This window comes from Taeniopygia guttata, chromosome 6, assembly GCF_048771995.1.
Source record: "Taeniopygia guttata chromosome 6, bTaeGut7.mat, whole genome shotgun sequence".
In the NCBI taxonomy this organism is placed as follows: Eukaryota; Metazoa; Chordata; class Aves; order Passeriformes; family Estrildidae; genus Taeniopygia; species Taeniopygia guttata.
The window spans coordinates 11,497,195-11,522,132 of NC_133031.1; the positions used below are offsets into that span (position 1 = coordinate 11,497,195).

The 24,938-nt window shown below is 37.8% G+C and overlaps 1 protein-coding gene across 4 annotated transcripts in view; it reads right to left on the reverse strand.

Annotated features, from left to right (window-relative positions):
* The window catches only part of NRG3 (neuregulin 3), a 392,904-nt gene that overhangs the window by 27,137 nt on the left and 340,829 nt on the right, over positions 1-24,938 (reverse strand). For all 4 annotated transcript variants that reach the window (XM_072930981.1, XM_072930980.1, XM_030275862.4 and 1 more), the window contains exons 5-6: positions 6,935-7,037; positions 1,874-2,000 (exon numbers count right to left, since the gene is read on the reverse strand). In XM_072930981.1, coding sequence (XP_072787082.1) covers positions 1,874-2,000; positions 6,935-7,037 — 230 coding nt within the window. The remainder of the gene's footprint in view (positions 1-1,873; positions 2,001-6,934; positions 7,038-24,938) is intronic.

Consider the following 24,938-nt stretch of genomic DNA (forward strand, 5'->3'; position numbering starts at 1 on the left):
GGGGAGTCACTCAGCCATCCCTACAAAATACCTTTCCAAAGTCCCTTTTCTGCTGCCTCACCAAACCCCTGCCCTTTTCCCCCCCTCCAATCTGGCAAGTTTTGTAAATATTTCATGAGCTGCCTGCATGCATTCCTGCACTAAAATCTTCCTAACAATAGGAACCGTTATGACACTGCTACACTACATCCTGCACAAGGTCATTCTGTTTTTCTTCCTTCCTATCTTCCCAAAGGGACAATGCATTAATGGCAAGGAGAAAACAGTTGCCTGCAAACAGCCACAAAAACAAGAAAATGGTGTGTTAATTACCAGCACTCATAATGTCAGGCTGAATGCAATAAAAACTGAAAATCAAATTTGGATTAAAATAATAAATATAACAATGCTGTTCAATCTCAATGTCCAGAATCTGTGAACTGCTATTTCAGCCATTATGGCTATGGTTATAGCAAAAGAAAATGACAAAATATTGCACTGAATTACAGTGAGAAAATGCCAAAGAGCATATTCTTAGTGTTAACCAAGGCTTATTTCATAGGATAGAACAAAAGGATCAAGAACTTTACCTTTTGTTACCATCATTACAGCCAAAAATACTCCCAACAGCATATTTTTAGGAGCTAGAAATAATATAAGGCCGAAAGAACTGAAAGTGAGAGAAAAAAATTGCACAAAATTCCACAATTTGTGATTATGTCAATTTATGGGAGCTATCTTCCTTCTTGAAAGAGTATCTTTTTCCTGAATTACAAAGCATATCATGAGCTTATATAGGAGCACCACAATAGTGTTTCTACAAAACAGAACTTTTAGTGAATACAAGCAATGCTCTCAAAGCCTCTGTCTTAGCAGGGAGGCTCTGCTTACTCTAAATTGGTTAAAAGGGCTTACATTTATCTCTAAATTAATTGGATGTGAATTAGAAGTCTGTTTAAGTGGGCATGAGTGCTCACTTTTGCTAAACTCCCACTATTCTGATGGAATCTGGCCAATAAGGCAGTCATTCCTTTAAGCAACACTAAGATAATTAAAAAAAAAAAAAAAAGAGTTAATAATTTAGAAAGGTTTTAATAAATCTTTTATATTTTCCTATTACATTGCTACTAGGACCCTTTTTTCAAAGGCTTTGTTCAAAGTAAGATGGCACTGTGTGTGAGCAGGGGAAAGAGAATGTGACATATACTGGAAAATATCTTCCTAAAAAATACCAGGGCTAAATAAATTGGTTGTTTTCAAGTTCCTTATTTCAAACGCGCTTTACATATTTCATGATTGTGAGATTGCAATGACTTACATATAATTATATTCAGAAAATGATTAAATATATTTCAAATTTAGTTTGAACAGACTAATTTCTTTCTGTAAACTAAAGTACCTTTAAATAAAGACCCAGAAAAATGAGACCATCTGCACAGTCTTCCCTTGGGCATTTGTTTACATGTGTAAATTTAGTTCTAGATTTGGAATTTACTCTGAATTAACTGTGACAAATCTCTGTTTTTTTTCACACAGGTTTATAAATTATTGGAAGACATGACATTACTTAATTTCTAGGACCCCCACTACATGTACAGACACACATGACTTCAGGTATTGCTGGAAATTATAACAGCAATTTCCACTGCTGAATGCAGAGCTGGGGGGCTCAGCAAAGCCTGCCACATGAACAAAATGTACCAGGATCCATTGAAATAACTTTAGAAAAAAATCTCTGCTCTCCATTAAGAGGCCTGATAGAAAACATTTTATGAAGGAGGTGAGAATTGTGGTTCCCATTGCTCAGATGTTAATAGCAGCATGACGATGTGCTGCCATCAGCAGCAGGAACTCAGCCAGGCCATTAAGTGCTGTAGCTGGCAGGATTACTTACATTTTGCAGCTGGACTTGGCTTTGAGCCATACACTCTGACTTTGCCATCATGCTGGAAGCATTTAGACTGTAGGTTTTCCTATTCTGCGTTTCTTTCAGCTGTTCATGAATCTGCTTGGTTTGTTTCCTGCAGAGAGAAATAAAATTCATGTAAGAAAGAGCTTGCTTCATCTTCTGCTATAGCCATGATACTTTTATAGCCATAGTTCCCTTTGTTCAAAATTTCACCGTGTTAGATGAGCCAACTGAGCTAATTCACTAATGTCTGATATTCCAATGCAGCCATTGTTTCCTGGCAAGGCTTAACAAAGGGAGAAAAACCCTCTCTTCTGTTCTAAAATACCTTCTATTCTCAGATTACTATAATAGTGTGCTCGTTGTGCTAGTGCAGTTTTGTAAGATCATCTATTGCACATTTAACAATAACTTGCAAGTCAGTCTGAATAATAAAAAAGCATTTTGCTCTCATTTGGAAAAAAGGTTTTGGCAAATAAAACAGGCATTAGCCCCTGCTGGCTATAAAAATTGATGAAGAATCAAAGATTTCTGCCAGCTGATTAGACTTGACCTATAACACATCTTGTATAGAGCAGCTTCTGCTTATATGTTTAAACCTGAAAAAAACATCACTGTGGCGACTGAGACTGTGTTTTTGGCCTATTATACTATAATCCACCCTGTCAGAGCTAGGAATATCACTGGAAGAATCCCTTGCATTATTCAGGAGATAACTATGCTGTTAACAAAGACTTTCTGCCACACTATATTGAGTGGAAGTGACAAACACTTTTTAAGTTCTTTACATGATAGAGGATATGAAACAGCGAACTTTAAATATTACTTTTATCTTCTGCAAAAAGTTATCTCAGCTGAGCAAAAATTGTTAGCAAAATACATTTAAGCTCTTTTATCAGTTTCTTTTTTTTTTTTTTTTTTTTGTGATAAGCTTCATTGACTGGGACTATCAGCTTTAAACAATATGAGCAAAAAACTTCACAATACCAGTTTAATTCTTTCCTTCCCTTCTTTCTTTCTCTCCCCACAAGATGCATCTCCAGCACTGAACATACAATGGCCTTGGAAACTACCCAGTAATGTCAAGGACTCACCAGTAGCAGCATTTCATTATAACACCAGCAGGTTTTGGACAGCAACTGGTGCCGAGCCAAATTTCTGAAGGAAGTGGTTTCTGGCACATATTTATAAGCGATAGAGAAAATACAGTCTTTCTATACTGAAATTTAAATTTTAGCAAAGCAGCTTCAGCAGCATTTTGAAACATTTCTGGTGATTTGATTTTGGAAAGATTTATGACATCATTAAACTTGATAGGATCTTGTGCCAGACAGTGAATTTGATACTGAATGAAGTATAAAATTAATTTTAATTTCTTATTCACAGTGGAATCTCTGTCTACTGCTGGAAGGTACAAGAAAGCAGAGGAAAAGGACTTATTTATGTGTTCAGTGGAGGGGCCTGTGGGAGAGGACAAGTTCCCTCAATATGAAGTAAGTAATGAGTGGCATCACAGTTCATATATTCAACTTTAATAACATAGTGTCAATATTTCTTGAGACCCTTCATTTTGGTTCAGTATGACACAATGTAAACATTTGCTTAAATTCAACAAATTGTAAGTACCTGCTTAGAAGTATTTGTTACAGCTTGTTTCCTGAGTACAGGTCATAAGCCACAACAAATCCAGGACTCTAAGCACCTCTTAAGCTTTCTACTTGCATCCTATTATGAAGCAAATGGAAAAGAATGAATTTATAGTGTAAGCATGTTACAAACATGAGTGGCCTGTTTTGAGTATTGCTAGGAGCTCAAAATTAGTAAAATCTATGAATAGAGGTAGGTGAGGAAATAATTTCTCAAAATAATTTCACAAAAACATTCAAGATTTTCTTCAGCCAAAACTGGTAGAATTAATATTGGAATAACCTGAAGGAATATAGTGTCAAATTAAATTAGTCAGTTGAGTCTGAAACATCTCTTTTAAAAATGTTTTTAATATCCACTAATTTTTGAATCCAATGAAATTGAACAATTTCATTTGTAAAATGTCTAAATGAGCTCTTTAGCTTCTCATAAAATTCCAGGGGAGATCTATAAAAGCAAATTTAGCGTTTTTACAAACTATCAGCTAAATTACATACACTGAGGAAATTAGCACATCTATTCCTAAGTCCTGCTGGAAAACCAGTCTCTTCCTTGGTCTCCAGAATGGTTATGAAACCTTCAAGAATTTTTTGCATGACTTTATGTAAGGTATGAACAGTGCTAGTGAAACATGATCACAGCATAAGATGTTGGGAAACTCTCATACACATACAAAATGACAATTTAATCAGGAAAATAAGAAAACAATTTTTGGATTTATTTATAAACATGTGTAAGTAAACTGCAAAAATTCAGCTTCATTACTGCAGTCTTTAACATTACAATTGAAATTCCTGAAGGTAATTTGCTAAGAAAAACAATCCAATCATTAATTTCCTTTTATGTTCATGCAACCTAACATTAATATCAGGTTTATGCATATTAATTTTGCCAACCTATAGGATGAACAGCTATAAAAGTAGAAACCATTAATAATTCAAAGTTATTTGCTGATTAATAAATTTATTTTATAAGTTTTGTTTTCAAAACAAATGGGCCTTATGTGTTCTACTTTAGAGTTATTTGGCAACGAAGTTTTGTTACTTCAGCAAGAAATAAAGTCACTAGACATTTGTAAAAGTCTAAGTTGTAAAGGGCAGCCCATTACTGTACTCTTCATCTGTTGCTAACACTTCCAGCACTTTCTTGATTAATGTAAAAGGAATAATTGGAAGGGCACAGAGTTTAATTATAGTCTTAAACTTTCTCAGATTGAATCTATTTTAAAATAGGACTTTTAATTCAATGGCATATAGGGAAGTGCCTATTTCTAGCAGCTGGTATCATAGAATTGTCGGACTAAGTAAGTCGGGATCTTCATGGAAACTTTTCTCTTAAGAGATGCACTATTCAGAGTTTCTATATCTGTTAGCAATATTTTAAATTTTTTGTACGTCAAATGAAACCCCAAGATAACCCCCATGCATGAGGAATGCTTTGATAATTCTTAAGCACAGTCAGGGTACATATGCCTGATAAAGAAGCTCCCAAAAATCTGCTGACTCAAAGCTAACATATGGTAAGTGTTGAGTGTCAGATTTGTTGGGTTTTGCACCTTTAAGAAACTGGCCAATGTTACATTTATAGTTTTACCTAGGCTTCAGTCTAGACACTTTTATTTTCTTTTTGGACAGCACCAAATGGAGCTGCAGCCAGGGTGTAGGGAGTGATCAGTCTCCCTTGTAAACTGTCTGAGGCCTCCTGACTGAACCAGAGGTGCTCATTTTCTCATAACTCTCCAAACTTCAGTTCCCAGAGTCTGGCACCAGCCCACTTCAACTCTTCTCAGTAACTCTCATATTTATAATGCAGACAAAGTCCCAAACCCAACACCCCCTCCTGAGTTATGATGCACTATTTTCCTGTAAATTCCTCTTTCAAGTGTTATTTCCACTCAATATTTTCAGACTTAGCTCTCCTCACCACCTCATCAAAGCCAGGGTGTTTTCCAGGCTGTTCCAACCCAGCTCTCACCACTCCCTACAGCAGTGCGGGACCAAGAGGGGCACTGTGAATAAAAGAGGGTATTTTATTCACAGGCTTTTTATTCTTGCTCATTGACTGCATGTTCTTCCCACTGACAATCCCATCCTGCCTTTCTGAAACTCTCTTCATCAGCAAAACCCTCAAGCTTTTCTAGGGAGATTCTCACTCACTCTTTCTTCTTAGATCTGCAGATCCAAAATGCATGATGACATTCCTAATGGCAGTGCCAAAGTGGCTGTCTCTGCTCACAGTTTACACTGCAGTGAAGGAATTTGCAGGGAGGAACTGTCCTGCCAGCCTGTCCTTCCCAGCTAGCATCACTGTCACTCTGGATGCCCACAGAGTGATTAAACAAAATCCCTCAAGACATCAGAATAATTTAGAAAAAAGGTGAACCAACTCAAATCTTCATTCATGGACTACCCCTGAAGTTTGAGAGGAAGAAAAAGGGGTAAAAAGGACCTGGTGACTTCCCCCTGCCCCAACAGAGCAGTCAAATAAAATTTTTTTTCTAACTAAAATCAAATCCTCGTTAGATTTCCTAAACATCAAAATAAATTCTAGAAAGGGGGATTCAGATAAACACCCAAACCTTAAAATAGTTCCAACCCTCACATTTTTGATGCTTAGCCACCCTGACTAACCTCATGCAGGTACTTTTTTTATATTGATTTGTGTTCTCTCATTAACTCCAGCTGGAACAGGAGTGAAGGATGAACACCATACAGAACATATTTATTGATACAGGGGCACTGACAAGCATGTCATGTAACTGCTATGAGGTTTTTGCAACTCAGATTACACAGATAACAATAAATATTATAAAATAATATTCAGTTGGGAAGATAAAATAATAGAGTGGAGAGTATTTCACCTGAAACTAGTTTAGTCCAGATGATTTCACTACTTGAATAGGTCAAAGTGCTTCTGTGTTACAGGCACTCATATGCATCTTCATCAACAGGCTGCTGGATTAGGTACAGGTTACAGATGGTTGCAGAGGACATGTTTCTGCATTTTGAACTTTAGTTTTGTTGTCAGCATACAGAAATGGACACTCAGGAATATGAAATGAAATGAAATGCAAAAAGGAGATGGTATGTTTAAACTATTGTTTCCAGAAGAACAAAGTGATTATTGCACTGATGGTAAATGACACAAAATTATTGCTGCCAAAAAAGAGAGAACTGGATATGACACAATCTATTCTTTCATGATATCAGAAAACAGAAGGAAGAACACATATTGCTCCTGTTTATGTTTTGGGGAGGACTTAGTGCAGCCATGGGGAACTGCTGCAGCCAGACCAGAGATAACAGCAACTTCAAAAGGAGGAGGGGAGAAGCTGAAGAACTCTAAGGCTGTAAAAAGGACAGCAGCTAAACCTCAGAGACAGCAGAGGAAGGCTCTTACTTTGTTTTGAAGTAGAAGGCTGCACAAAGCATGCCCACCACGACGATGCCAAAGACGATGCAGGCGATGGACAGCACCTGGCGCTGGTACACCTCCTCGCTCTCTGTGGACAGCAAAGGGCACGGTTAGGAAAGCACAGAAAAGAGCACCTGCCAAAGGGGGCTGCAGCACCTCCTGGTTTCACTAACACTGCACTGATACTTGGAGATCTGGGCTGCTTAATTCCTCCACGGAATGGGTGCTTCTCTGAAGCTCTCCTCTAGGTAAGGTTCATGCAGCTGTGACCTCCTCGGAAGTTTTAGAAAATGGCCCCAGTACACTCAGAGATATACAACAATGACAATAAGGACAGTTTAGTCTTTTCTCTGCTCTACATGCTGTTTTTCAGCTTTTCTTAGCAAAAATTTTACCCGCCATAGGATAAAGAGCCTTACCACCATGGAGTTTCTCTGGCTTAAGGAAAGAACAATATGAGCTCTTCTAATATCCCACAAAAGTCAGAGATCTCCTTTAGCTACCCCAAAAATATAAGGGTTTCTTGATTTGAGTGCTGATTATAATGCCTCACTCTCATGCCCTGAAGCTTATGCAAAACATGCCAGAGTAAAAAATCAACTCAATGAACTTGCATGGAACCCAATGACTATTTTGCTATGAAGCACCAGATATTGCTTTGATAGGGATATATTTTTAGAAAAACAGATTTTCTTTATAAATCTCATAATATTCTAAATAGGTTTAAAACAGAAAGAGAATGAAAGTAAAAAAAAAGAGAAAAGCTAAGGAAATAAGAGAAAACATTCATTCATGACAGCAGACAGGATCTGATAAGCAACTGGAGATTCACACATTCAACAGCTCCTTAAATGTCATATTTTATGTTTATTCTTCCAACTACTTTTCTAGTTCAAAATGTGAACGTACCAAACAAATGGCTATTTTTAAAGATCAGTTTCTTCAACTATGCAATGTACAAACCAGTATTTTCATCCACATGTTCCAGGTGGAAGGCCAGCACATAGGATTACCAGAGCACAGCACAAGCCCTGTGTGCTGACAAACCTACATTTCCTTCCTAGGCTGGAGCTCCTCAGTGCAGACTCCCCCATCAGTGTGAACAGCAGGCACACATGTCACTTAGGTGGCAGTAGCTCCAAGTTTGTAATTCTCAGGTTCATCACAAATATTGTATGACAACACCAAGGCAAATGACTAAAGGCTATGTACAATACCCTAATCAGTGCTAATTAATAATTATTCAAGAATGAATATCACAGTGCTGTTACTAAACATTTGAAATCTTAAACACAAGCATTTGTCTCTTGCAAGTATCAGTTATTTTTTCTGTGAGCTATTAAAAAGAAAATTACAGTATCAAATCTTGATTTTTTAATTACTTGCTCTCTCAACACCACAGTGATCTAACATTCAAAATGTTCTCAGCTCTCAGCTTCTCCTGACATTTCTTTATCATTTGAATTTGAAATTCTAAAAGTTGTACTTCTAAAACACTGTCTTAAAAATAAAGAAGCAAATAGGCTTTTCACCTATTTAAAATATAACTGGAAAAATTGCAATTCAAGAGGAAATCCTGTTCACATTACACTAAAAGTGCTTCCAGTACAGCTTTAGCCTATTCCTCACTAGGAGGTACAAAATCTGGATCTAGACAGTAAATCCTTACTGGCACTGAATGAAATGTTTCGGGTTTAATGTCTTTTGTTTTGTTTTATTTATTTGTTTGCTGTTAAAAGTTATTGTGCAAACACAGTTACACAACTTCCATTTCCACAGTAATACACAAATCTAACAAATTTGAATTCTTATGTTGATGTAATTACAGAAACCCATTGAAAAACTCTTCATTTCAGCAATTGTTAACCTGTTCTGCCTGAACAATGATGTCAGCACCTACAGACTAAGCCCCAACTGAACCATACATAGTTATGAACTGCAGTTTCACTCAAACTTTCCATATAAATAACAACTTAAAAATCAGTTTACAAAAATAAACTGATTTAAGTAATGTGTGCACTAGGCTTAATTTTGATTTCCTTTCAACAGAAATCCTCATTAAATACTTTTTTTTTTATCTTGCTATTTCTTGTTGAGAAATTGGGAGTTTAATACAGCTATGCTCTTTTGTTAGTCTTGAATAGTGATCACTGCCTTGTTAAAAATGCTTTAGAATAAGCCTTACCAAGATAAAAGCAATTCAGAGACCAGACAATATTATCTTGCTGAAACAACTATGTGAAGATTTAAGTCTTTTGTGCAGTCAGAATTAGTCCCTGTCACCAGCATTCAACACATACTGATAAATATTTTCTTTCCTTTTTGTTTACTTTCTACAGTGCATATTTAAAGAAGTACTTATTGATTACCCATACTCCATTTCTCTAGACACCTTTGTTCATTTTTTACATCCTGTAAATATTTATTTATGTATTGGACTACACCATTTTTTGTCTCTAACATCTTTAAATATAATCCGTTTGGCATTTTTCCATTCTCTAATCTTCCAACTGGCTTTATTTAAAATTCACCTTCTTACTAACAGCAATGCAATCTGTCTTTCTCTGCAAACTACGAAGGTCTCCTCATGGTTGCCTTGATCTAACCTCACTATTGTGCTCAGCACAGGTAGCACAGCTGAGACAAGGAGCATCAAAAACAGCTTAGATCTGGAGATGGCCAAGCACTGCAAAGCACTTGGGCCCTGACAGAACAGAAACCTGGAGAAATTCAAAGTCTCTTAAAGAGAAGTGCCAATTCCTTCTCCTTTGCTCAAGGATTTGCATCAGTTGGTGCATACACATATTTACATACTGAAACTAACTTCCCAAGGTAAACTGAAGTGTGAATGAAATGATAAATCTCTCTTTATTCACATATATTCATATATTCCTTGTGAAGTACATAATCTCAATTACAGTCTGTCGAAATAAATACTCTTGGGAGAGGATTCCTCATTTAATGAGCAGCCAAGAAAATATTTCTGCTAAAAACCAAAATATAAACTGCCATGGATATTCTTGGATAATCCACTGGAGGATTAAGACTACAGAATGTAAATTTCACAAAGCATTAAAATTACAAAAAATACACAACCTCTACTGAGAGAAATATAACCACAGTGCTGAAAAGTAACATAGTAAACTGTTTAGATACAGACTATTTGTTTAATAAAAAATATGGAAAGAAAAGTCCTCTCAGAACATAAAGACAAGACAAACTCACACAGAACATGGCACCTGTTATAAGGCTGAGCTCCCAAAGAAAAGTCCCCCTGCACTCTGTGCCCTGTTACATGTGGAGCCCATTCTCAATTATGCCATTGATTGTTTCTAAATTTCTAAGTTTATCTCACTCATTTGCTGCTATTATAAAACACAAAATGACTACTGGTGACCCGATGCTCGTAGCACAGTTAAATTTCACATACATTATGAAAAAAGAGTACATGTTATATTCCAGGTACAGGGGGTTTGGGTTTTTTAATTCTCTCGCTCTTTAAAATTTACAGTCTGTATCCTGTTTGCTTTATGCATACGGAAAGACCCACTGAAGTATACAAGTAAGTCTTTAGAGGATTAAAAAGTGTAGGGTTTGACACATTTTTCTCATGACTATTATTTCTAAAGGATATGGTAGTTTCTTTTATTGTACATAAGCTGAAACTGGTCTCTTCTTTTTGACTTTATTTTAAAAGGAAGAATGCTGATACAAGGTCCTTGAATATGATTCTAACCATTTTACCACGGGAAAAAAAAGTTAGTTAATTAAAACAGATTATGTTAGGCTTTGTCAGCACCTAAATCCACAATATCATTACCACTCATAATCACTAGGTCATCTGGTTTTCTTGTGTGTTTTGAGTTGAAATATCTTTGAAAGGGATTTCAAATATGAAGAACACCATTGTGCATGTGGCCTATACAAAACAATAACAAAACAGAAATAGTAACTTTCCCCCTTGTGCTTATTTCAATGGCTTTTGAATAAAATATCAATATGGTCACAAGCATCACAGAGAATAATTACTGACTATTCAAACCAAGCCAACTGAGAAATTACGACATTTACCATACAAATGCATTACTTAACCTTTGCTCTATGAAGAAAAACCCCCTATGAGAATGAAGGTGCAGATTAATTTTTATGCTGAAAGTTTTACTCCCAGCCCAAAAAAGCACAAACCCTAACAGCACCCAGCATCCCCTTACCTTCCTCACTCCCTTCTCCTAAAAGGACCCCTTCTGCATTACTGCAAGTAACAACATGCTATGAACAAATATGGGAAACTCTTTATCTTGTCATTGGTATGCATGAAACCCAATAGCTTTCCATGTGCACAGAGCCAGCTTTTCCTCAATAGATTACAAGACAGCATGCAGGCAGATCTTTGGGGTTTTTTTTGGTCCCCGTGCAAAAACTGGTCCATGCAGAGGCAGTGAATTGGGCGCTGTGATGTCTGCTGTGACCTCACTGCCACACTTTTTGCATTTCTCTCCATGCCCTCCCCATGCCTTTCCTGCTCCACCTCAACTCCACATGGTATTGGAATATCCTGCAGAGCCAGAACCTCACTTCTGAAGTGAACCTCAAAAGTCTCATTTGGCTCTTAAACTCTCTTTGGTGTCCAGCAGCCTCAAAGTGCCACAGACAACAATGGGGGAGGACTACATGAAAACCTCATACACAATACCAAGATTTTCAATAAAATATGGATTCCTATAAGTTAAGAGAGCAGTTAAAGCATGTTTCTCGATATAGGTAGATTTATGTGTGAGAAGTACTGAACTATATACAGCATTCTAAATTTAATTCATGAAGAGAATAAAAAAACCCTGCATGTTCCACAAAATCTGTGATTGCCTCAGCATCAGACATCAGACATTCCACTCTCCCAAGAGTTTTCTCTATTCTTGCACTTGCAAAAACCTACTGCACAGATTCTCTGCCATATGCTGGGGCTTGTGCTGAGGCAGAGCAAAACCACTGAGATGCTACATGGCACAGTTCACAAATTTCTTCTTTGACCTTGAGAAAGTCAAGACCCTTGTTCTTTCTGTAACCACAAGGCTATTGCCTCCTCCATTGCAAAAATTAACATGACAAAAAGTAATATAAACATATTAACCTCTAAAGAAGTCTGTGCAAATACATGAAATAGATAAACCCACCCCAGACAAATCTATTTCAACTTCTTTAAGAGCATATGGATTACTTCACATAAAATATTATGCTTTTTTTTCTAAGTCTCAGCTCCTTTTAAAAGACAAAGTTTTCTTCCTTAAGAAAAGGAAGAAAACTGTCTTTCATCTGTCTGAGTAGAATTTCCCTTTTAAAAGGGATTCAAGACACTTAGGTTCCCAAACCAGAAGCGGAAGTTTTTATCTGCTATCGTTTATAGAGAGGACAGAGTCAAGGTTAATTGCACAGATTCCCATCTCAGACTAGAAACAAAGCAAGCTGACTTCTGCTGGCAGAAGTTCATAAAACATTTCACAGTTTTCACAGTGATTCTCTCTTGGGAAGAACTGTTTGATAATTCTGATTGTAACAAAGATGAACAAAACCATTTTTTTCTGCTAGTGGAACGTCTACAGCACAAGGATTTTAATGAATGCAAAGTGAAATAGATGCAGCCCATTATATATTACAACTGCATGATATCTACATATTGACTATTGGCATTTAACACTTGTGAGATCATTTCCTGCGTACACAGAAGACAGAAAAGGAAAGAAAGACTGTTCAACATGTCTGACTGGCCTATTTTGAGTACTTGATTCTACAGCATTAATGTTACACTGGCACTGGTTTGGCATGAGATAGAAATGAAGCCATGGATTAGGTGTAATCTTATAGACTCATCATGAAAAGGGATGCAAAGCTATGTGCTGTAACTCTTAGGCTGAACTCTCCATTTTAGGTTGGTGAGTGAAAGGTGAAATCTCAATCAAAAAGTAATGAAAAAACTATCCTCAATTGAAATGAGTTGAATGCTGGAGAGTCACCTGCAAAAAAAAAAAAAAAAAAAAAAAAAAAAAAAACCCAAACAATCAAAAAACCAAACATACAACCTTACACAGGTCTTGTGTTTATTCATGGTTTTAGCAGGAGTGAAGGTGCCAATATCCTTGGTAAGCACTACTTGTTACAAAGTGAAAATTTGATTAGCACTTTTAAACAGCAAGATCTTAATTCTGAAGGTAAATTAATTTTAACTTGGGTAACCTAAGAAACTATCTTTTCTCTTTATCTGCAGGGAAATTGGGATTTGTGCCAGCTACCTCCAGAACTCAAATCTAACAAACTCTCGAAGCCATATCTAAGTACATTCACTGCACCATATTCATTAAATGTTAGCCTTGAAAAAGCCCCATAGGAAGCTAAGAGATGAGAGGTAACCTTTTCCTTTCAAGAAAAAATCTTGTTACAAGTTCCTTTGTATTGACAATTTACAAGTAAGACAAACCAATCCTATTACAAACTTTATCTATTTTTCTTTTATTTCCAAGATGGATAAAGTCAGTCACTAACCAAATTCATTACCTAAATCTCATCAGTTCTCTGTGTGTGAGCACTAATTTTCCTTGCTGAATGATTCAGATTTAGAATTTATTATAGCTATTCTAAGTTTTCCCAAGACTTTTTCTGTTGCAAAAATACACCCAGTATGCCAACCTGTAATACATTTATATTATATACTAAGAAGAATTAAAATTACATATGAACATTCTTTTTTAGCATATTAATTTTTGATACAATCTGAATATACATGTTTTAACTTGAGTTTTCTAAGTATAACAGAAAGATAAATATGAAGGCCATTCTTCCTCCCTCCCCAAACTTAAATTCCAGTATGGATATATAGGAAAAAATTATCTGGGTAATAGAGGCTGACAGCTAAAAATCTGTGGTGATATTTTAGACAATGAGCTCGCTGAATAAAACTTATGATAAAAGGGTAAAGCTGTCTAAGACTGTGATCCTCTGACAGTTATCTTCCTGCCTGATGGCTGCCTAACTTTTGCTGATGTGTGAAAGGGATAAGAAGTTAAGAGACAGTCCCCTAAGGAGCAGAAGTTCCACAGGAGAGAAACTTGATAGCTGGTGGAGAGAAAAAAAAACCCTAAATGATTTGAAACATTTAATCTCTATTTTACATTAGTCCACTGTTGAGGACATTTCTACTAAAATGCATCAGGGCACTGAATAAATAGTATCATAGTAATAGGATGTGAAATTATGGGCCAAACAGCTAGGCCTAAACAAGATGAACTCTTGCCCTAATCACATATGAAAGCTTGCAGCTCTGAGATATAAAGCTAAAGATTTGTGCAAGGTGCTCCTGGGCAGCAAGGACTGCACATGGCCCTGAATGCTGTGGTACCCCAGCAACTGAGTTGTAAGTAGAGAAAAGCAATGAGCAGCTCTTGGCAGAAAATAAAAGCAGGGAAGCAGCAGATATTTTCAAATAAACTCTTTCCCTTCCCCCCAAATCACCACATCATGTCTAAAATGAAGGGGGCTGGCACCCCACAGAGCACCTATGGTTTTTTGTCATCTATTGTTCAATACAGAAGGGCACAGGCCAAAAATGACACTCATCACTAAGCCAAACATACCCAGCTCACTTGTAACTCCATGAACCATTTACCCCCAAAAGCAGCCTAGCAGCTGCTGGTTTCTGAACACAGAAAGCTCTGCCCTTGCTACCAAAAATGAAAATTAAAGAGAGACTGAGGACAGCAAGACGAATTAGACACCAGTGAGTATGAACAGACAAACCTTCACAGCACGAGGCAGAACAATTTCCCCCTTTATTCTTCCACTGGGAAGAAACTTTGGAAACCAATATCCCCTCTCTGTGTGCTTTCGCTCAAGACAGAACCCTGATGTCAGTGAGTGCTTCTCCTGGCACAGTGAATGAGGATCCACCAGGGAGAATCCACCATGTTGCAGTCGTTGCTAAGCAGTGCACAACACCACTGAGCTTACAGTTAAACCCACCTGAGTGCTAGGTACTGACACCTCAAAGTTAATATCTGAAACTTCATCTACCATCAAGTAAGTCTTTATGCCACTTTTGCTTACTGAAAATCACAGCTCCAAGCATCTCTAACTTCCACTACACATCTTAGGGATGCAAAATCTTCAAACCATAAAGAACAAAAGCTTAAAAATTGAAAAATATTACAACCGTATGGTGATTTGTTTTTTAACTAGATAACATTTTTTCGAAAAGGATTTTGTTTTGGTGAAGTTTTTTCCCCAGTGCTTAGGTTTCCACATCCATTCTTGCAGAATATCAATTATTTGCCAGGTCCTAGGGACCCTTCTCTTCCTAGAGACCCTGTGGAAAAGCACAGATTTCCCACAGAAAGTATTATTCATGGAATTGGTAAGGCTGGAAGGGATCACTGGTGGGGTCACCTGGTCCAGCCTCCCTGATGAAGCAGAATCATCATGGCACAGGATTGCCTCCAGCTGGTTCTCTGACAGAACTTCTGAGTCCACAACTCTGTATGAGAGCCCAAAGTGTGTGTGTGTGTGTGGGGGGGACATGGTGTAGTATCCTGCTCCAGAATGATGACTCACTCCTTTTTTCTATCTTAATTTTTGGCTGCTTTTTTGGCACTTCTATACGTCTTCCCTGAGTCTGTTACCTTCCCTTCTTGTCCTTATTTTTTATTTTAAATCTTATAACCGCACACAGTTCTGCACTGTTAAAATGTCTTTGCTAATGTATTTTCCCCCCCTCACCGTCAGTATGAAAAATCTTCCAAAGTGAAACTTCCATTCTGCCTTTATTTGTCTTGTACTGTGACCTTCCATTTCTGAAAAAATCCATGCTGAGCTGAGCTTCCCAGCTCTCCTGAGGCCCTTGCTCAGCTATGGTTTGTGTTGCCAACTGCAGGAACCAGAGGGAAGGATATTTGGATACAAATTTCCTGCAGTTGCTGTAGAGTTTATCAAGGTTCCATTAGGATGTATACATATATAGGGATCAACCCAAAGACCATTAAGTGCAATAGACCTTGGATAAGTGATATCATCGTTTTATATGTAACTCCATAAAGGCAGTTTCTGAGAAGTTTATTCCATAAAAACATTATAGCTTTATAAAGCAACAACATTCTTTAATTCTGCTTTAGTAATTCCTTAGCTGATGAGGGTTGTTATTCCCAAGATCCTAAGCATCACTAACATATAATATAATAACATCCTAATTTCCCAGCTGATGTTTTTATTCGCTCCCAGAGCTTGCATTGCTCCTATCAACAAAGCACTGTCACTGGAATTTCTCCCAGTATCTTGTTCAGTTGCTGGTATTGAACATTCCTCTCAAATCTCAAGCTAACCTCAGAGCTGCCAAAGAGCATTTGACAGTTACTGTTGATGGCTACATTGTCAGGAGCTTGCAGCAAGTCAAGCAATATCACAATTAAGTGCCATTTCTTTTGACTGCTATTGTTTTAACCAGGGTGCATTTATGGATTTTTTTTTTTTTTTTTTTTTTTTTTTACAAAAATGTGGTGACAGCAGTGACGGGAAAACCACAGAAAATTATTTTTAATAACTTGAAATGTATTTTGCTTTCATACACTTAAATAGAAAAGTGATGTTCTGCCTGGAGGGCTCTGGAGGGTGAGGACTCAGAGGGTAAGGACAAGGGCTTAGTCAGATGCAGAGAGATGTGACAAGAGACACAGTGTTCCCGGTGAAGTACTACAGTTTCTGAACAAGACTCTGCAGGCACAGGACTGTGTATTTATGCACTGACTTCTTTTTGTTCCAAGCCTCACCTTCCCACAAGCCAGCATTCAGGGATGTGACAAAAGGAGAGAGCCTGACAGAATGTCCTTCACACGAGTGGTGTGCCAGCCTGTGCTCCCCTTGAAGCCACCTCCGCTCACAGCTCCCAGCTATGCGGGGGATCGAAGGACTGGATACCCTTGTGCACATTTCTTGTTCTGCTGATTTCCCAGCCTACTCCCTGAGCCAGTGGAACTTTGAGACAGAGATCTGGCTTGGTGTGCTCTGTCCCTCACCTCTACGGGCGCGCTGGCATGCCCCACCTTGTCATAAAACCTCCCCTTTACTCAGATCCCCAGCACAGAAAGGGCACGTTTGCTCACCACAACGACTACAGCACTCAGGTCTAGGTTGGACAAATGATCAGAGGGAAAACCAGAGGTAGACAAGTAAATATGGTGACCGTAAGCAGCTACACTGTTCCTTTAATCCTGCAGTCTTTTTGCCAGCGAGAGGGAGAACACCCTGTTGTTCACAGTGAGCAGTGGCAGGTGCTCAGAGGCTCCTAAGGCGAGCAGCAGTGTTGGGACAGAGTGAACACGTCTAGCAGGGCGCTCCCAGCACTCACCCACGTGCAGGGATCTGCTCCAGGAGCTTGGCAGTGGCTGCAGGTTGGCAGCAGCTGCCAAAGCTGAGCTGCTCAAATGCCAGCTTGTCTGGTGCGACTGCTGGGACTCTGTCTGTGAGCCTCACCACAGCCCTGCGCTGCAGAAGGACTGAAGGAGGGCATTCCAATCTTTAGCAATTGACATACTGCGTGACATCAATAATACACCCTAATCGTGATCCCAGTTAAAAAAAGCTCTTGCAGTGCTTGAATTCCTCATTATAGCACAAGAATTTCTCATTCTTGTATTCCTCTTCCTGGCCTCCCCTAACAGATAACATACGAAACCCATTATATAGTCCAATCTCTGTGTGAATATATTTAGGTGGATTTTGAACACATACAAATTGCAGCTCAAAGGGATATAAACACATGTTTAAAGGCAAGCAGGTATATGTACAAGCTGTGTAGACATTGTACTGTCCTTCAGGAGAAGATAAACTTTGGCCACTCTCTCCTTTACTAAAATACACATTTTTTAGTAATAGCATTTTAAATTTCAAAATCCCTTACATGGGCTGATTTTTTTTTGTTCAAGAGTGAAGCACTGTAATTGTCAGAAAAAAACCATAAACTTGATACTTCAAAAGGATGCATGGTTATACAAAACCATACAGTGTAACAAAATTTCTTATAATCTACAGAATAATATGAAATTAAACGCAGCAATAGGAAAAGTATTTTCAGAATGACACACATAATGACTTTAAAGTTAAAAGTGACTTTAAAAATAAAATAAATACCAAATTATCTCTGACCCTGAGGAGGTTATTGAGAAGATGGAGCCAGCAGTGCAGAGCAGAAGGAAAAAACAGACAATAATTGAGACAAGTTTCCCACTGGTGAGGAAGAACCTCTTCCCAAAAGGACAGCTGGGTGCTAGGCCAGGCTGCCCAGTGAGCCCATGCTGTGTCCATCTCTGGAATCACAGAATCACAGAACATCCTGAGTTGCACAGGACCCACAAGGATCATCGAGTCCAGCTCCTAGCCCTGCAGAGGACAAGCCCAAGGACCACGTGCCCAAGGGCATTGTCCAAATGCTTCTTGCACTCAGCCAGCCTTGGGGCTGTGCCCACTGCCCTGGGGAGCTGTTCCACTGCCCAACCACCCTCTGGGTAAAGAACCTTTTCCTGATATCCAGCCTAAACCTGCCCAGACACAACTCCAGGCCATTCCCTTGGCTCTTGTCAGTGCCACCACAGAGCAGAGATCGGTGCCTGCCCCTCCTCTTCCCCTCAGGAGGAAGCTGTGACTGCAATGAGGTCTCCCCTCAGTCTCTTCTCCAGGCTGATTTTACAAGGTACCTCAGCCTCTCCTCACATGGCTTTTTTCCTCTCAAGGCCCTTCCCCATCCTCATGGCCTCCTTTGGACAGTCTCCAACTGTTTTATGTCTCTTTCATACTGTGGTGCCCAAGGCTGCACACATCACACCAGTGCAGGGCAGAGCAGGACGGTTGCTGGAGGTTTTTGGCACTCAACCAGTTGACTGTGGAGCTCCTGAATTATTTTCTGACTGCATGAAAGGGAGCAGCTTTACACAGTCACTCTATGACAAGCTGAAGGACAGATTACACCAATGTCAAGCGTTTCAAACAAAAGCCTGTCAGGTGGCACGAGTAATAAACATTTCTCCACAGACTGCCTGGGTGGGTCTTACGAGCCAGAAGCTGTCATACACAATAGTGATTCCAATGGCATAGGGCAGCTTCTGATGTGATTTGTAACATTTCTGGTCATGATTTTTATCTAAAAAAACTGCAAATGGAAATACTGTGCCAGAAGCAAGCACTACCTCTGGTTCATCACAACGTTTTAGCACAAAGCTCACTTTGGAAGCAGTAATGGCCAAGTGTTTTCTGACTCACGCTTTACACGACAGCCCTTTCTGCATCATTTAGCCTCACATCTTCTAGAAATATTCACATTACTTTCTGTGGCAGTCATGATGGACAGCTCATAGCTGGAGGTCCTGAGCCTTGAACAAACACTGCTGAAACACCACAGCTCTGAGTACAGCTTAATGAAAGGAATAAGCAGACTTGAAGAGGCTGAAGAGAACAACTCAAACAAAAGCAGCTGAATAGCAATAACTAGGCCTACTTGGGCTTGCCTGTGACCCAGTTTTCTTTCCTGCCTGGGTGAGACATATTTTGAAGAGCTCGGGTAGCACTGAGAGACCAAGGGCGGGCTGGTGGCGAGGCAGGAGGCAACAGCTGCTGCACTGCCCTGAAAGCAAAAGGGGAAAGAACACCAAACAACACACTGCAGAAGAACGTGCTGCTTCCAATCCCAAGGCTGTGGACAAAGTGTGAGAGTTCATGGAGATATCTTTATGGCTGCAACTGAAATTCCACACAAAAAGGCTTCCCTGCTGGCCAACCTGATGCCTCTGCCTCTAAGGCATTGCTTTCTCCCCTACATCTGAAGTTACTAATTTAAAAATACCTTAATATTTTCCAGCAGCTTTAGCTAGTTATGTTATCAATTCAGGAAAAATCCAGTTTGCAAAATTATCAAGAAAGCATTTAGGTAAAATCTCTGCACATCCTAACTGTCTTTGAAGTTTTTCTTTGCTGTCAAGTGTTGCAAAAGCCAAAGAAAACATATTGCAATTCCACGTTGCTCTTCATAAATCCTCTTTGACAGCTTCTATCTGTTTTGCCTCTCTGAGCAGGACTAGAGAGGAGATTATTTCAGATGACCCCTTTCTACTCATCACCTTAGGGGTATACATCTCATAGCAACTCTAAGAAACAATCTGAAAACAACATGATTTTTCAAGTTGCCTAGATATTGCTACCATCAATTTATTTTTTAACAATATTGTCAGAGAATGCAGAGGTGATATGCAAAAGTGGTAGCTATGAACTAAGATAAATGAACTTAATAAAATGTTCCTAAGTTAACGATTTACAGATTACTCAGTTGCTAGCAATAAGTAAGACATCCACTCTCAGCTTAGATACTTTTTCTCTAAATCAGTTTTGTTTATATATGTGAGATATATCGGAAATATGTATAAATATATGTTTATACTATGGTAAAAATATGGGAGCCCTGTTCAAAAACCTTCCAGAATGACATTCCTCAACTCCCAATTCTTCTCACTTGCAGCTTTTATTAAATCTTACTGGGTATTTCCACCTTGTTTAGACTCATTTTTGAATTGGAAACATTTAAGAAGTATTTTTTTTAAGAATTAATCTGTGGAATCTACCTGTGAGGAGTCTTGTGCAGAGTAAATCAAGACTTGCTAGAAATAGTGGGATTGATTCTGGTCGACTTTGCACTGTGCAAGAAAATTAAAGTGCTGTAACAGAGTAGAAACACAAGAATTGTCATTCAGGTGTGAGGTGTCCCTCATATTTTGTCTCAAATGGCTCTTATTGAACCAAAAATCAATTTCCAGGTATTCTTGACTGGCACAAGGAACACCAAATGTTCCAATAATGCAGAATTAGATCCTATAAAATACAGACAAGAGAATCAACTCTCACATATGTGTTCCAATAGGTAAATCCTTTGATCATGCCTATTGGGAAACAACAGATTTCAGCTCACTAAGAGTATTTTCACAAATGCAACTGTACTATTGGCCTAAAGGAGATGTTTTCTCAGGCAGAGGCTTGTGAATCCTCTAACCAGACATTTTGCAAGGAATCAGAAATGCTTACCGGGATGCTCTCTGAATACATGGTGTTTTTATGTTCACCTGTTTCCTGCTCCATGTTTTATTGTTATCTGTCTCACAATGGAATTATCTACTAAGTCATTCCTCCTCTAAATTTTTTTGGTTTTAACCTTTTGACAAAAACAGCATTATACTCCAGATATTCTGAAATGAGCCTAAATTTGCAAAACTTTATGAGCCAAACTATGTCCTGCAATGATTGCTGACCTCTATTAGTTGAATTTACAGAGAGAACCAGGTGACATCTCCATCAGATGCTGTGAATATCTCCAAATTCATCCAGTCATTGAGGCCATTTATGTTGACCTTCAGTAAGTGACTGTGTTAAAGTGTGTATTTTTACTCCAGTGGATTCAAAAGCATAAGCCAGTCACTAGAAAATCATTTAGGGGTAACTCCTGCAGTACATTTGTAGCTTATTATCAGATTTATCATAAATTTTAATAAAGACCAGTATGAATGTTAAAAAAAAAAAAAAAAAAAAAAAGATATCCAAGACTTATTTATGGTAACCAAGGCCAAATTGTTGAAAAGAACCCGAATTATTTTTAGTAGAATAATTTTATGACACTGAGAACAGTTTACTCCATAAGTTCTGAGGCTAGGATAGAGAGGAGTTAATGGCCAATTCTTCTCTCTGAAGTCCTTCTCACAAAAAAAAAATGTTTTAAATAGTTGAGAAATATACAGGGATTTTTCAAGAGTCTTTAAGTTTTGTTCTATTGATAAAAGCTAAACAAACTGCAGTGAAGGCTGTTATCATTTCCCTACCAGGCAGAGAATAGCCACAACCCAGAAGTACAAAAGAAACTTTGGAAATGCCTCTGAAAGAATCTCTTTATGACTTTACAACTAACATCCATTAGCACAAACATATGTGAAACACACTCCAGATGCAAGATCAAAATTTACCCTGGATCAAACCTCACCCTTTTACACTTTCTAGCTTGGTGTTGGGCTCACTACCAGGAAAGGTGCCTGGGAAAGGAAATAGAACAGTGAAATCATCCTCTCTCTCATCAGGGTGTTTTGAAAGTCTGTGTAAATTCTTCTGAATCACATTGCTTCCTCACCTATCTTGTTTAAGTCTGTGTGGTCTACGTGCTGCAATTGCATACACATGCTAGGATTTTCCCCAAAGCTTCCACAATGGTTAAAGAAAATTCAGTTCTTGTTAATTAATCTTTAATATGAAATGGGTTGAAATTGAAAGAACAAGTTTGTGGCTGGCTAGGTACAAGTGGTATAAAGCCCTCTCCCATGAATAATGGAGCAGAAACATCTGAGATAAAGAAAGCCTCAAAGTTTAAATATCTGTCTAGGGACATTTGGGTTTGCTGCCTTTTTTTCTTTTTTTTCTTAATTACACTTCCAAAAGACTAAGAATAAACATTTTTAGATAACAATTAAGAGACATATAAGTATTCATCTCCTTTAGGGAATTAGCTAGAGAGAGGGATTAAATGATTAAAGATAAGAAAGAAGGATTTGAAGAAATGGAGAAGACTTGATTTCTCAGAGTGTCCCACATACATGCTGGCCACTACTTCCAATGGTGAATTATAACAGAATTCTGCTTGCATGTTTGCAACTTCAGTAAATTCAGTGTTGCCATTGAGGAAGAGATGCTGAATAACATGCACACAACATGGACAAATATTACCTTGTCTTAAAGACTGACTGGAGGCACCCAATATGGGCTGAACTCCAGGATTTTTGCAGTAGACATTATCAGGTTTTTATGCAGACACACATACCTCTCTGTCAGTCTTTCTCAAGTGCTTCTGTTCCTGTGAGCTAAATCTCTTCTGGCAGTATTCCATGACTAATAATTAGAGCAAGTTTAGGTGATGAAGCAAGTACCCAGGAAGAAAGCTCATCCCTAGTACAATCAAAATAAGCAGTGCATTTCCTGAGAGAAGTCAGTGGTCCAAAAAATCACTGGGTTTTTCCAGGGGAATTGAATATTTTACTACCTGGAAAGCCTCTCAGGTTTAGCAGAAACAAAATAAGTTATTATGCCAAACATCTCTCTTAAAACAAAATGTAGCACTTTCTTTTTCTAAATAAACTCCCAAACATTGGTCAAGCAGCTAATGTACCCATGAGTGTTCAAGGCATGCACTGGTCCAGCATGACACCCCACTGTACTTTACTCTGCTTCTCTAACATTACTCTTATTTTTCTCACCTAAATTGCAAATACCCTAGAAGGCAAAGCATCAACAAAACTAAGTTTTGTGGGTATCCAGGAGGATATAATCTGACTTTTTAATGCCTTCTAAATTGCCTTATCCCAATATGTTCTATCTGCCTAGCTTACAAAACAAAAAGAGAACTTGCTTTTATTATTCACTGCTGCTCTCCAGATGAAAATGCAGGTCTCTGGAATAATGCAATGATTTACTTTGAAGTACTATATGAACTTTATTTCGACCTTTCCAAACGAGAGCTTTGCTTAGTGTTAAAATTACCAAATGTCTAACCAGATTTCTAATAACCTTTATCTGCTTTTTATTTGTACGGAAAAAATAGCATACTTATAACAACTAATTATAATTATTTAATTATATAGATATTTTACAAGAATCCTACCACAGAGATGCTGCTCTTAAGGAAACATTAAAAACCCCTCATAGTTTTGAAGTAATGTATATTTATCTTTCATTCAAAGCTCTGGTATCCACTGTCTTTTAAAAAAGTAATTAATAAACATTTGCAATAACTTCTAATACTGGGGTCAATTCTGAATCTTACAGAAAATATAATATATTTAGTTTTGCATTTAAGAATTCAATTAAATATTTTTGCTTGATTTGCAATAAAGATGGATCATTCTGATATAAAAGTTATCTTGACCTATGAAGTCAACATAGCCCAGAAACTTTTTTTGATGCTAGAATTAGCTTTATTTCCTATCAACAACAACTTTTATTTAGAATATAGGTTTATTCAGTACCAAAATATTGTCCCTAGCCCAGTTTATAGTATGATTCCAGTGAAAAACTACTGGCTGAAGAACTCTTTAATCTCATGAGATCTCTTCAAAGACAAGAAACAAAACTATCTGCTCCACCCTAACAGGCACAAACTACTGTTTTCATACCCTAAAACTAGAGGTTGAACAACGCAATCAAATGCAAACAACTTTTTTTTTTTTTTTTTTGTAAGACAGCATGAAATAGAAGGGGTTTTACATATTCAAAAATATTCAGATGAAGTGAGGCAAAAACCTTGGTATGTTAATCAAATAGCCAAATGTCAGCAACAGCTCTGCTATTTAACAGCTTATAGAAACTGCAGTGAAAGAGGGGAAAAAAATGTCTAAATAAATCAAATCCAAAGAAATTTTTCCTCCTCAGCCAAACTGTACCCTTTTAAACCCTCTCTACTGAAACATTTCAAGTCTATGGGAAACTATAAATACTGCCATTAAATGAATTTTTATATATATTTATATAAATGTAAAATAATGCCTAAGCATTTCTCTCTGGACCACTGAATACTCTTACATGCTCCAAAAAAAATTTCCTCTCCAGAGAAAAACACAGCACTGAAAAAAAAAATTTTAGAAAATTATAACCATGTATCATAAAAGATACTAAAAAAAAAAAAAATAGCCTAAATTGTAGAAATTATTACCATGCAATAAAACACAGAGCTGTCTAAATAAAGTGCCAGGGGAGGAGAAATTTAGACAAATGCTACACTGGAAACATTTGTTTTTTGTTGGTATTTCTGTGATGTTAACATCCATTACAACTTTTTTTTACTAATGAGCAGCAATTATCACGAATAAGCAAGTGGAATTATTTGGGAAATGCAGATAATCAATTCACCAGGTTTACCTGCAATGCATGCTGAACCACTTGGATT